This window comes from Oncorhynchus keta, chromosome 10, assembly GCF_023373465.1.
Source record: "Oncorhynchus keta strain PuntledgeMale-10-30-2019 chromosome 10, Oket_V2, whole genome shotgun sequence".
NCBI classification, from domain to species: domain Eukaryota; kingdom Metazoa; phylum Chordata; class Actinopteri; order Salmoniformes; family Salmonidae; genus Oncorhynchus; species Oncorhynchus keta.
The window spans coordinates 7,828,393-7,841,401 of record NC_068430.1 but is presented as its reverse complement, the minus strand read 5'-3'; the positions used below and the strand labels follow the sequence as shown (position 1 = coordinate 7,841,401).

The 13,009-nt window shown below is 44.8% G+C and overlaps 1 protein-coding gene across 3 annotated transcripts in view; it reads right to left on the bottom strand.

Annotated features, from left to right (window-relative positions):
- Window positions 1–2,220: 2,220 nt before the first annotated feature.
- LOC127932073 (protein phosphatase 1 regulatory subunit 1A-like) overlaps window positions 2,221–13,009 on the bottom strand; it is a 74,172-nt gene continuing 63,383 nt past the window's right edge. For 2 of the 3 annotated variants that reach the window (XM_052526388.1, XM_052526390.1), the window contains 2 exons: window positions 4,642–4,773; window positions 2,221–2,796 (listed from right to left, as the gene is read on the bottom strand). In XM_052526388.1, coding sequence (XP_052382348.1) covers window positions 2,711–2,796; window positions 4,642–4,773 — 218 coding nt within the window. In that variant the 3' untranslated portion in view covers window positions 2,221–2,710. The remainder of the gene's footprint in view (window positions 2,797–4,641; window positions 4,774–13,009) is intronic. The other variant, XM_052526389.1, reaches the window with a different exon arrangement.

Below are 13,009 nucleotides of genomic sequence, written 5' to 3'. Positions count from 1 at the left end.
CGGTTTGGAACTTCATGTTAGAGAATGTTTTACTCATTCCAGGGTTTGCCAAGAGAAGCTGGTTGAAAGAATGCCAAGAGAGTGCAAAGCTGTCAAGGCAACGGGTGGCTACTTTGAAGAATCTCAAATATAAAATATATTTAGATTTTGTTTAACACTTTTTTTGGTTACTACATGATTCCATATGTGTTATTTCATAGTTTTGATGTCTTCATTATTATTCTACAGTCTAGAAAATTGTAAAAATAAAGAAAAACCCTGGAATGAGTCGGTGTGTCCACTTTTGACCGGTACTGTAGGATTTTCGGACCTAATGTAAGTAACCACATTGCCGTTTCCACCTGCATGGTATAAGGCCCGGGCCAGACGGATACCCTGATATCTCCATATCTACAGAAAGGGTTCTATTCCATCCGTAGCAATGAATATCCGCTTTATAGCACCACTGTGAGGACAGACGCTGGGAGACGAGAAGCAAGTGCAGGAAGTGAACATTTAATCAACAACGGACATGAAACAGAACAAGGACATCGTCTGGAAGGGAAAATAATGACATTAATATGCAGAGGGGCAATCAACAAAGTGATGGAGTCCAAGTGAGTCCAATGAGCACTGATGCGCGTAATGATGGTGACAGGTGTACGTAATGATGGTGACAGGTGTGCGTAATGATGGTGACAGGTGTGTGTAATGATGGTGACAGGTGTGTGTAATGATGATGACAGGTGTGTGTAATGATGGTGACAGGTGTGCGTAATGATGGTGACAGGTGTGCGTAATGATGGGGACAGGTGTGCGTAATGATGGTGACAGGTGTGAGTAATGATGGGGACAGGTGTGCGTAATGATGGGGAGCCTGGCGCCGTCGAGCGCCAGAGAGGGAGAGCGGGAGCAGGCGTGACAACCATTGACAATTAAAGGCAATGTTTCCGCGGTCGCAGAGACTGCATTCACGGTAAAAGCTGCACATGTTGGCTCAGTCAGAAATGACCTTCACACAGTGGTGAACAAAGTACCCAATTGTCATACTTGAGTAAAAGTAAAGATACATTAATAGAAAATGACTCAAGTAAAAGTGAAAGTCACCCAGTAAAATACTACTTAAGTAAAAGTCTAAAAGTATTTGGTTTTAAACAAACTTAAGTATCAAAAGTAAATGTAATTGCTAATATATATATACATTATTTCACATTCCTTATATTAAGCTAACCAGACAGCACAATAATATATATATATTTTTACAGATAGCCAGGGGCACACTCCAACACTCAAACATAATTTACAAACAAAGCATTTGTGCTTAGAGATGACCAGGGATGTTCTCTGTTTAGTGAGTCCTCCAGATCAGAGGCAGTAGGGATGACCAGGGATGTTTTCTGTTTAGTGAGTCCTCCAGATCAGACGCAGTAAGGATGACCAGGGATGTTCTCTGTTTAGTGAGTCCTCCAGATCAGACGCAGTAAGGATGACCAGGGAGTCCTCCAGATCAGAGGCAGTAGGGATGACCAGGGATGTTCTCTGTTTAGTGAGTCCTCCAGATCAGAGGCAGTAGGGATGACCAGGGATGTTCTCTGTTTAGTGAGTCCTCCAGATCAGAGGCAGTAGGGATGACCAGGGATGTTCTCTGTTTAGTGAGTCCGCCAGATCAGAGGCAGTAGGGATGACCAGGGATGCTCTCTGTTTAGTGAGTCCGCCAGATCAGAGGCAGTAGGGATGACCAGGGATGTTTTCTTGATAAGTGTGTAAATCGGACCATTTTCCTGCCCTGCTAAGCAATTCAAAACGTAACGAGTACTTCTAGGTGTCAGGGAAAATGTATGGAGTAAAAAGTACATGATTTTCTTTAGGAATGTAGTGGAGTAAAAGTAAAAGTTGTCAAAAATATATATAGTAAAGTACAGTACCGATACCCCAAAAACTCGTAGTATTTTACACCAATTAATTTGCATTTTAATGCAGATCTTCTGCGATACCTCTGTGATACAGATTGAATTCAGCCGTAAGTCTGTCTGCCAAAAGGATGGTCAGTCATTGTCTGTCATCTGTCTGTCTGTCAAAAGGATGGTCAGTCATTGTCTGTCATCTGTCTGTCTGTCAAAAGGATGGTCAGTCATTGTCTGTCATCTGTCTGTCTGTCAAAAGGATGGTCAGTCATTGTCTGTCATCTGTCTGTCTGTCAAAAGGATGGTCAGTCATTGTCTGTCATCTGTCTCTGTCAGTCATTGTCTGTCATCTGTCTGTCTGTCAAAAGGATGGTCAGTCATTGTCTGTCATCTGTCTGTCTGTCAAAAGGATGGTCAGTCATTGTCTGTCATTGAGGATGGTCAGTCATTGTCTGTCATCTGTCTGTCTGTCAAAAGGATGGTCAGTCATTGTCTGTCATCTGTCTGTCTGTCAAAAGGATGGTCAGTCATTGTCTGTCATCTGTCTGTCTGTCAAAAGGATGGTCAGTCATTGTCTGTCATCTGTCTGTCTGTCAAAAGGATGGTCAGTCATTGTCTGTCATCTGTCTGTCTGTCAAAAGGATGGTCAGTCATTGTCTGTCATCTGTCTGTCTAAGTTACTTATTGAACGTCAGGTTTGCGTTCCAAGTGGCACCCTATTCCCTATATAGTGCACTACTCTGATCAAAAGGAGTACACTTCATAGCTAGGGAATAGGGTGCCACTTGGGATGCGTGCCAGGTTGCTGTGGAGACGGTTCTACGGTTCTACTTGTCTTGTTTGGCCTGGTTGGGTGTCTTCGTGTTCTTCTCTGCCAGTGGACTCGCTGTGGACGCAGCTGTTGTGTCTGCAGCTGACATATTGGAAACGCACACACACACAGAGAGAGAGAGAGAGAGAGAGAGATCGATCAGTAAGATAAGGCAAGATTTTTGTCCACTAAGCACTCGTGTATATCCTGTACACTGATGAATAGCTGGTTCCCGAAGACTGCCGACGACTCTGTGATAGTTAGTCTCCTTAATGCAGATGAAACTGCCCATGGCCCTGTTGTTGATGACGTTGTACGTTGCTGTGAAAGTCAAATGTTATGACAGAATTGATTTCATAACACTGTCGTGAAGGGCCAGCTGGTATACACTGTAGATTCCAAGTATCTTGGCACAATAATTGATAATAAATTGAACTCTGAGTGTAACACTGACATGTTGTGTAAGAAAGGTCAGCATATGCTTTGTTCCTGGTAGACAGGACCTTGATGACAAATTTTTTCAAGTCATACAAAGATTCTGTCTATTCCACTAGGACTTGATGGACTAGTTCATTGTATTCCACTAGGACTTGATGGACTAGTTCATTGTATTCCACTAGGACTTGATGGACTAGTTCATTGTATTCCACTAGGACTTGATGGACTAGTTCATTGTATTCCACTAGGACTTGATGGACTAGTTCATTGTATTCCACTAGGACTTGATGGACTAGTTCATTGTATTCCACTAGGACTTGATGGACTAGTTCATTGTATTCCACTAGGACTTGATGGACTAGTTCATTGTATTCCACTAGGACTTGATGGACTAGTTCATTGACTAGGACTTGATGGACTAGTTCATTGTATTCCACTAGGACTTGATGGACTAGTTCATTGTATTCCACTAGGACTTGATGGACTAGTTCATTGTATTCCACTAGGACTTGATGGACTAGTTCATTGTATTCCACTAGGACTTGATGGACTAGTTCATTGTATTCCACTAGGACTTGATGGACTAGACTTGATGGACTAGTTCATTGTATTCCACTATGACTTGATGGACTAGTTCATTGTATTCCACTAGGACTTGATGGACTATTTCATTGTATTCCACTAGGACTTGATGGACTAGTTCATTGTATTCCACTAGGACTTGATGGACTAGTTAATTGTATTCCACTAGGACTTGATGGACTAGTCCATTGTATTCCACTAGGACTTGATGGACTAGCTCATTGTATTCCACTAGGACTGTGTGTCATTGTGATCCATGTGGATTTTATTTGTCATTTTTAAGCTCCTTTCCTGCAAAACAAAACAAAAAAGCCCTCTGGGACAAATAAAGTTGAACTTGAGAGCTTGTCACCTTTTTTTTCCTACAGTATTTCTTTCAACTTTTTTAATTTCGAAATCTCTTCAAAACGTTGCCGTACATTCAATGGCACGGTCAGTATGCAGTATTTTATAAACACACAAAAAAACATTCCCAAAGGCAACACACTACTGCAGGCATATCACTGAATGTTAGGTGCTCTGAAACCAAGGCAGCGTAGCCTAGTGGTTAGAGCATTGTACTAGTAACCGGAAGGTTGCGAGTTCAAACCCCCGAGCTGACAAGGTACAAATCTGTCGTTCTGCCCCTGAACAGGCAGTTAACCCACTGTTCCCAGCCCGTCATTGAAAATAAGAATATCTTCTTAACTGACTTGCCTGGTTAAATAAAGGTTAATTTAAAAGTCACTATCACAGATATTTTCTCTTTTAATATGATGAATGAAGCCACAGAGTTAAATAGTTTAATAGATAAGTTTAATAGATATAAATACAAATAAATGCTGTCTGGCTGATTTCTAAAGGATCCCACTGAATGATCATTGATGGTTTCAAAGAGATTAGGAGAGTGTCTCTCCTGTCTGCCACAGCTGCAGTGATTCAACCTACCTGCTAGTGCGTGTTGTTGTTGTGACGATGATGTTGCTGCCATGGGAACGGCGGAGCATCCCACTTCCTCCTCGGAGAGGGGGCACTCATGTCCCCCAGTAGCTTCTGATAGACTGTTCCGCGAAAACTCTGCTGCAAACACAGAAAATGTCCTTAATTATATAGAATGGCAATGACTGTTAAAATGATCAAATTCATATTTGCCAAATTCCATTATTCCAGTTCAATTCCTGTTGTTGTTGTATTATGGAGACGGGAGAGAAGCTGTTCAGTCTGATGCTGAGTGACTTTAAAGGCCGATCTTTAAAACGAGTCATTCCAGAACAGTGGATCAAAATGGATGGTTCCCCTCTGACTTTCTCTAGACCAGAGTGTTACATCCTTTCATACATCTTCCGCCTCTATTCTGACAAACTATGAGGCAAAATAGCGTTTACGCCCATAGCGTATCGAAGACACCGATACGGTAACCATAATGTAGAATACATATATAGTAGATGTGACTCCATCCAGACACAGCAGGGACAACTCTATCTAGTAGATCGGACTCCATCCAGACCCAGCAGGGACAACTCTATCTAGTAGATCTGACTCCATCCAGACACAGCAGGGACAACTCTATCTAGTAAATCTGACTCCATCCAGACACAGCAGGGACAGACTCATCCAGACACAGCAGTGACAATCTAGTAGATCTGACTCCATCCAGACACAGCAGGGACAACTCTATCTAGTAAATCTGACTCCTTCCAGACACAGCAGGGACAACTCTATATAGTAGATCTGACTCCATCCAGACACATCAGGGACAACTCTATCTAGTAGATCTGACTCCATCCAGACACAGCAGGGACAACTCTATCTAGTAGATCTGACTCCATCCAGACACAGCAGGGACAACTCTATCTAGTAGATCTGACTCCATCCAGACACAGCAGGGACAACTCTATCTAGTAGATCTGACTCCATCCAGACACAGCAGGGACAACTCTATATAGTAGATCTGACTCCATCCAGACACATCAGGGACAACTCTATCTAGTAGATCTGACTCCATCCAGACACAGCAGGGACAACTCTATCAGATCTGACTCCATCCAGACACAACTCTATATAGTAGATGTGACTCCATCCAGACACACACACATCAGGACAACTCTATCTAGTAGATCTGACTCCATCCAGACACAGCAGGGACAACTCTATCCAGTAGATCTGACTCCATCCAGACACAGCAGGGACAACTCTATCTAGTAGATCTGACTCCATCCAGACACAGCAGGGACAACTCTATCTAGTAGATCTGACTCCATCCAGACACATCAGGGACAACTCTATCTAGTAGATGTGACTCCATCCAGACACAGCAGGGACAACTCTATCTAGTAGATCTGACTCCATCCAGACACAGCAGGGACAACTCTATCTAGTAGATCTGACTCCATCCAGACACAGCAGGGACAACTCTATCTAGTAGATGTGACTCCATCCAGACACAGCAGGGACAACTCTATCTAGTAGATCTGACTCCATCCAGACACAGCAGGGACAACTCTATCTAGTAGATCTGACTCCATCCAGACACATCAGGGACAACTCTATCTAGTAGATCTGACTCCATCCAGACACAGCAGGGACAACTCTATCTAGTAGATCTGACTCCATCCAGACACAGCAGGGACAACTCTATATAGTAGATCTGACTCCATCCAGACACACACACATCAGGGACAACTCTATCTAGTAGATCTGACTCCATCCAGACACAGCAGGGACAACTCTATCAGTAGATCTGACTCCATCCAGACACAGCACAGCTATATAGTAGGGACACACATCAGGGACAACTATCTAGTAGATCTGACTCCATCCAGACACAGCAGGGATAACTCTATCTAGTAGATCTGACTCCATCCAGACACATCAGGGACAACTCTATCTAGTAGATGTGACTCCATCCAGACACAGCAGGGACAACTCTATCTAGTAGATCTGACTCCATCCAGACACATCAGGGACAACTCTATCTAGTAGATGACTCCATCCAGACACATCAGGGACAACTCTATCTAGTAGATCTGACTCCATCCAGACACAGCAGGGACAACTCTATCTAGTAGATCTGACTCCATCCAGACACAGCAGGGACAACTCTATCTAGTAGATCTGACTCCATCCAGACACAGCAGGGACAACTCTATCTAGTAGATCTGACTCCATCCAGACATCAGGGACAACTCTATCAGATCTGACTCCATCCAGACACAGCAGGGACAACTCTATCTAGTAGATCTGACTCCATCCAGACACAGCAGGGACAACTCTATCTAGTAGATCTGACTCCATCCAGACACAGCAGGGACAACTCTATCTAGTAGATCTGACTCCATCCAGACACAGCAGGGACAACTCTATATAGTAGATGTGACTCCATCCAGACACACACACATCAGGGACAACTCTATCTAGTAGATCTGACTCCATCCAGACACAGCAGGGACAACTCTATCCAGTAGATCTGACTCCATCCAGACACAGCAGGGACAACTCTATCTAGTAGATCTGACTCCATCCAGACACAGCAGGGACAACTCTATCTAGTAGATCTGACTCCATCCAGACACATCAGGGACAACTCTATCTAGTAGATGTGACTCCATCCAGACACAGCAGGGACAACTCTATCTAGTAGATCTGACTCCATCCAGACACATCAGGGACAACTCTATCTAGTAGATGTGACTCCATCCAGACACAGCAGGGACAACTCTATCTAGTAGATGTGACTCCATCCAGACACAGCAGGGACAACTCTATCTAGTAGATCTGACTCCATCCAGACACAGCAGGGACAACTCTATCTAGTAGATCTGACTCCATCCAGACACATCAGGGACAACTCTATCTAGTAGATCTGACTCCATCCAGACACAGCAGGGACAACTCTATCTAGTAGATCTGACTCCATCCAGACACAGCAGGGACAACTCTATCTAGTAGATGTGACTCCATCCAGACACACACACATCAGGGACAACTCTATCTAGTAGATCTGACTCCATCCAGACACAGCAGAGACAACTCTATCCAGTAGATCTGACTCCATCCAGACACAGCAGGGACAACGCTATATAGTAGATGTGACTCCATCCAGACACACACACATCAGGGACAACTCTATCTAGTAGATCTGACTCCATCCAGACACAGCAGGGACAACTCTATCTAGTAGATCTGACTCCATCCAGACACATCAGGGACAACTCTATCTAGTAGATGTGACTCCATCCAGACACAGCAGGGACAACTCTATCTAGTAGATCTGACTCCATCCAGACACATCAGGGACAACTCTATCTAGTAGATGTGACTCCATCCAGACACATCAGGGACAACTCTATCTAGTAGATCTGACTCCATCCAGACACAGCAGGGACAACTCTATCTAGTAGATGTGACTCCATCCAGACACAGCAGGGACAACTCTATCTAGTAGATCTGACTCCATCCAGACACATCAGGGACAACTCTATCTAGTAGATCTGACTCCATCCAGACACATCAGGGACAACTCTATCTAGTAGATCTGACTCCATCCAGACACAGCAGGGACAACTCTATATAGTAGATGTGACTCCATCCAGACACACACACATCAGGGACAACTCTATCTAGTAGATCTGACTCCATCCAGACACAGCAGGGACAACTCTATCTAGTAGATCTGACTCCATCCAGACACAGCAGGGACAACTCTATATAGTAGATCGGACTCCATCCAGACACAGCAGGGACAACTCTATATAGTAGATCGGACTCCATCCAGACACAGCAGGGACAACTCTATCTAGTAGATCTGACTCCATCCAGACACATCAGGGACAACTCTATCTAGTAGATGTGACTCCATCCAGACACAGCAGGGACAACTCTATCTAGTAGATCTGACTCCATCCAGACACAGCAGAGACAACTCTATCCAGTAGATCTGACTCCATCCAGACACAGCAGGGACAACTCTATATAGTAGATGTGACTCCATCCAGACACACACACATCAGGGACAACTCTATCTAGTAGATCTGACTCCATCCAGACACATCAGGGACAACTCTATCTAGTAGATGTGACTCCATCCAGACACATCAGGGACAACTCTATCTAGTAGATCTGACTCCATCCAGACACAGCAGGGACAACTCTATCTAGTAGATGTGACTCCATCCAGACACAGCAGGGACAACTCTATCTAGTAGATCTGACTCCATCCAGACACATCAGGGACAACTCTATCTAGTAGATCTGACTCCATCCAGACACATCAGGGACAACTCTATCTAGTAGATCTGACTCCATCCAGACACAGCACGGACAACTCTATAGTAGATGTGACTCCATCCAGACACACACACATCAGGGACAACTCTATCTAGTAGATCTGACTCCATCCAGACACAGCAGGGACAACTCTATCTAGTAGATCTGACTCCATCCAGACACAGCAGGGACAACTCTATATAGTAGATCGGACTCCATCCAGACACAGCAGGGACAACTCTATATAGTAGATCGGACTCCATCCAGACACAGCAGGGACAACTCTATCTAGTAGATCTGACTCCATCCAGACACATCAGGGACAACTCTATCTAGTAGATGTGACTCCATCCAGACACAGCAGGGACAACTCTATCTAGTAGATCTGACTCCATCCAGACACAGCAGGGACAACTCTATATAGTAGATGTGACTCCATCCAGACACACACACATCAGGGACAACTCTATCTAGTAGATCTGACTCCATCCAGACACAGCAGAGACAACTCTATCCAGTAGATCTGACTCCATCCAGACACAGCAGGGACAACTCTATCTAGTAGATCTGACTCCATCCAGACACATCAGGGACAACTCTATCTAGTAGATGTGACTCCATCCAGACACAGCAGGGACAACTCTATCTAGTAGATCTGACTCCATCCAGACACATCAGGGACAACTCTATCTAGTAGATGTGACTCCATCCAGACACATCAGGGACAACTCTATCTAGTAGATCTGACTCCATCCAGACACAGCAGGGACAACTCTATCTAGTAGATGTGACTCCATCCAGACACAGCAGGGACAACTCTATCTAGTAGATCTGACTCCATCCAGACACATCAGGGACAACTCTATCTAGTAGATCTGACTCCATCCAGACACAGCAGGGACAACTCTATCTAGTAGATCTGACTCCATCCAGACACAGCAGGGACAACTCTATATAGTAGATGTGACTCCATCCAGACACACACATCAGGGACAACTCTATCTAGTAGATCTGACTCCATCCAGACACAGCAGAGACAACTCTATCCAGTAGATCTGACTCCATCCAGACACAGCAGGGACAACGCTATATAGTAGATGTGACTCCATCCAGACACACACACATCAGGGACAACTATCTAGTAGATCTGACTCCATCCAGACACAGCAGGGATAACTCTATCTAGTAGATCTGACTCCATCCAGACACATCAGGGACAACTCTATCTAGTAGATGTGACTCCATCCAGACACAGCAGGGACAACTCTATCTAGTAGATCTGACTCCATCCAGACACATCAGGGACAACTCTATCTAGTAGATGTGACTCCATCCAGACACATCAGGGACAACTCTATCTAGTAGATCTGACTCCATCCAGACACAGCAGGGACAACTCTATCTAGTAGATCTGACTCCATCCAGACACAGCAGGGACAACTCTATCTAGTAGATCTGACTCCATCCAGACACATCAGGGACAACTCTATCTAGTAGATCTGACTCCATCCAGACACATCAGGGACAACTCTATCTAGTAGATCTGACTCCATCCAGACACAGCAGGGACAACTCTATCTAGTAGATCTGACTCCATCCAGACACAGCAGGGACAACTCTATCTAGTAGATCTGACTCCATCCAGACACAGCAGGGACAACTCTATCTAGTAGATCTGACTCCATCCAGACACAGCAGGGACAACTCTATATAGTAGATGTGACTCCATCCAGACACACACACATCAGGGACAACTCTATCTAGTAGATCTGACTCCATCCAGACACAGCAGGGACAACTCTATCCAGTAGATCTGACTCCATCCAGACACAGCAGGGACAACTCTATCTAGTAGATCTGACTCCATCCAGACACAGCAGGGACAACTCTATCTAGTAGATCTGACTCCATCCAGACACATCAGGGACAACTCTATCTAGTAGATGTGACTCCATCCAGACACAGCAGGGACAACTCTATCTAGTAGATCTGACTCCATCCAGACACATCAGGGACAACTCTATCTAGTAGATGTGACTCCATCCAGACACAGCAGGGACAACTCTATCTAGTAGATCTGACTCCATCCAGACACAGCAGGGACAACTCTATCTAGTAGATCTGACTCCATCCAGACACAGCAGGGACAACTCTATCTAGTAGATCTGACTCCATCCAGACACATCAGGGACAACTCTATCTAGTAGATCTGACTCCATCCAGACACAGCAGGGACAACTCTATCTAGTAGATCTGACTCCATCCAGACACAGCAGGGACAACTCTATATAGTAGATGTGACTCCATCCAGACACACACACATCAGGGACAACTCTATCTAGTAGATCTGACTCCATCCAGACACAGCAGAGACAACTCTATCCAGTAGATCTGACTCCATCCAGACACAGCAGGGACAACGCTATATAGTAGATGTGACTCCATCCAGACACACACACATCAGGGACAACTCTATCTAGTAGATCTGACTCCATCCAGACACAGCAGGGACAACTCTATCTAGTAGATCTGACTCCATCCAGACACATCAGGGACAACTCTATCTAGTAGATGTGACTCCATCCAGACACAGCAGGGACAACTCTATCTAGTAGATCTGACTCCATCCAGACACATCAGGGACAACTCTATCTAGTAGATCTGACTCCATCCAGACACAGCAGGGACAACTCTATCTAGTAGATGTGACTCCATCCAGACACAGCAGGGACAACTCTATCTAGTAGATCTGACTCCATCCAGACACATCAGGGACAACTCTATCTAGTAGATGTGACTCCATCCAGACACAGCAGGGACAACTCTATCTAGTAGATCTGACTCCATCCAGACACATCAGGGACAACTCTATCTAGTAGATGTGACTCCATCCAGACACATCAGGGACAACTCTATCTAGTAGATGTGACTCCATCCAGACACAGCAGGGACAACTCTATCTAGTAGATCTGACTCCATCCAGACACATCAGGGACAACTCTATCTAGTAGATCTGACTCCATCCAGACACAGCAGGGACAACTCTATCTAGTAGATGTGACTCCATCCAGACACAGCAGGGACAACTCTATCTAGTAGATCTGACTCCATCCAGACACACACACATCAGGGACAACTCTATCTAGTAGATCTGACTCCATCCAGACACAGCAGAGACAACTCTATCCAGTAGATCTGACTCCATCCAGACACAGCAGGGACAACGCTATATAGTAGATGTGACTCCATCCAGACACACACATCAGGGACAACTCTATCTAGTAGATCTGACTCCATCCAGACACAGCAGGGACAACTCTATCTAGTAGATCTGACTCCATCCAGACACATCAGGACAACTCTATCTAGTAGATGTGACTCCATCCAGACACAGCAGGGACAACTCTATCTAGTAGATCTGACTCCATCCAGACACATCAGGGACAACTCTATCTAGTAGATCTGACTCCATCCAGACACAGCAGGGACAACTCTATCTAGTAGATGTGACTCCATCCAGACACAGCAGGGACAACTCTATCTAGTAGATCTGACTCCATCCAGACACATCAGGGACAACTCTATCTAGTAGATGTGACTCCATCCAGACACAGCAGGGACAACTCTATCTAGTAGATCTGACTCCATCCAGACACATCAGGGACAACTCTATCTAGTAGATGTGACTCCATCCAGACACATCAGGGACAACTCTATCTAGTAGATGTGACTCCATCCAGACACAGCAGGGACAACTCTATCTAGTAGATCTGACTCCATCCAGACACATCAGGGACAACTCTATCTAGTAGATCTGACTCCATCCAGACACAGCAGGGACAACTCTATCTAGTAGATGTGACTCCATCCAGACACAGCAGGGACAACTCTATCTAGTAGATCTGACTCCATCCAGACACATCAGGGACAACTCTATCTAGTAGATCTGACTCCATCCAGACACATCAGGGACAACTCTATCTAGTAGATCTGACTCCATCCAGACACAGCAGGGACAACTCTATATAGTAGATGTGACTCCATCCAGACA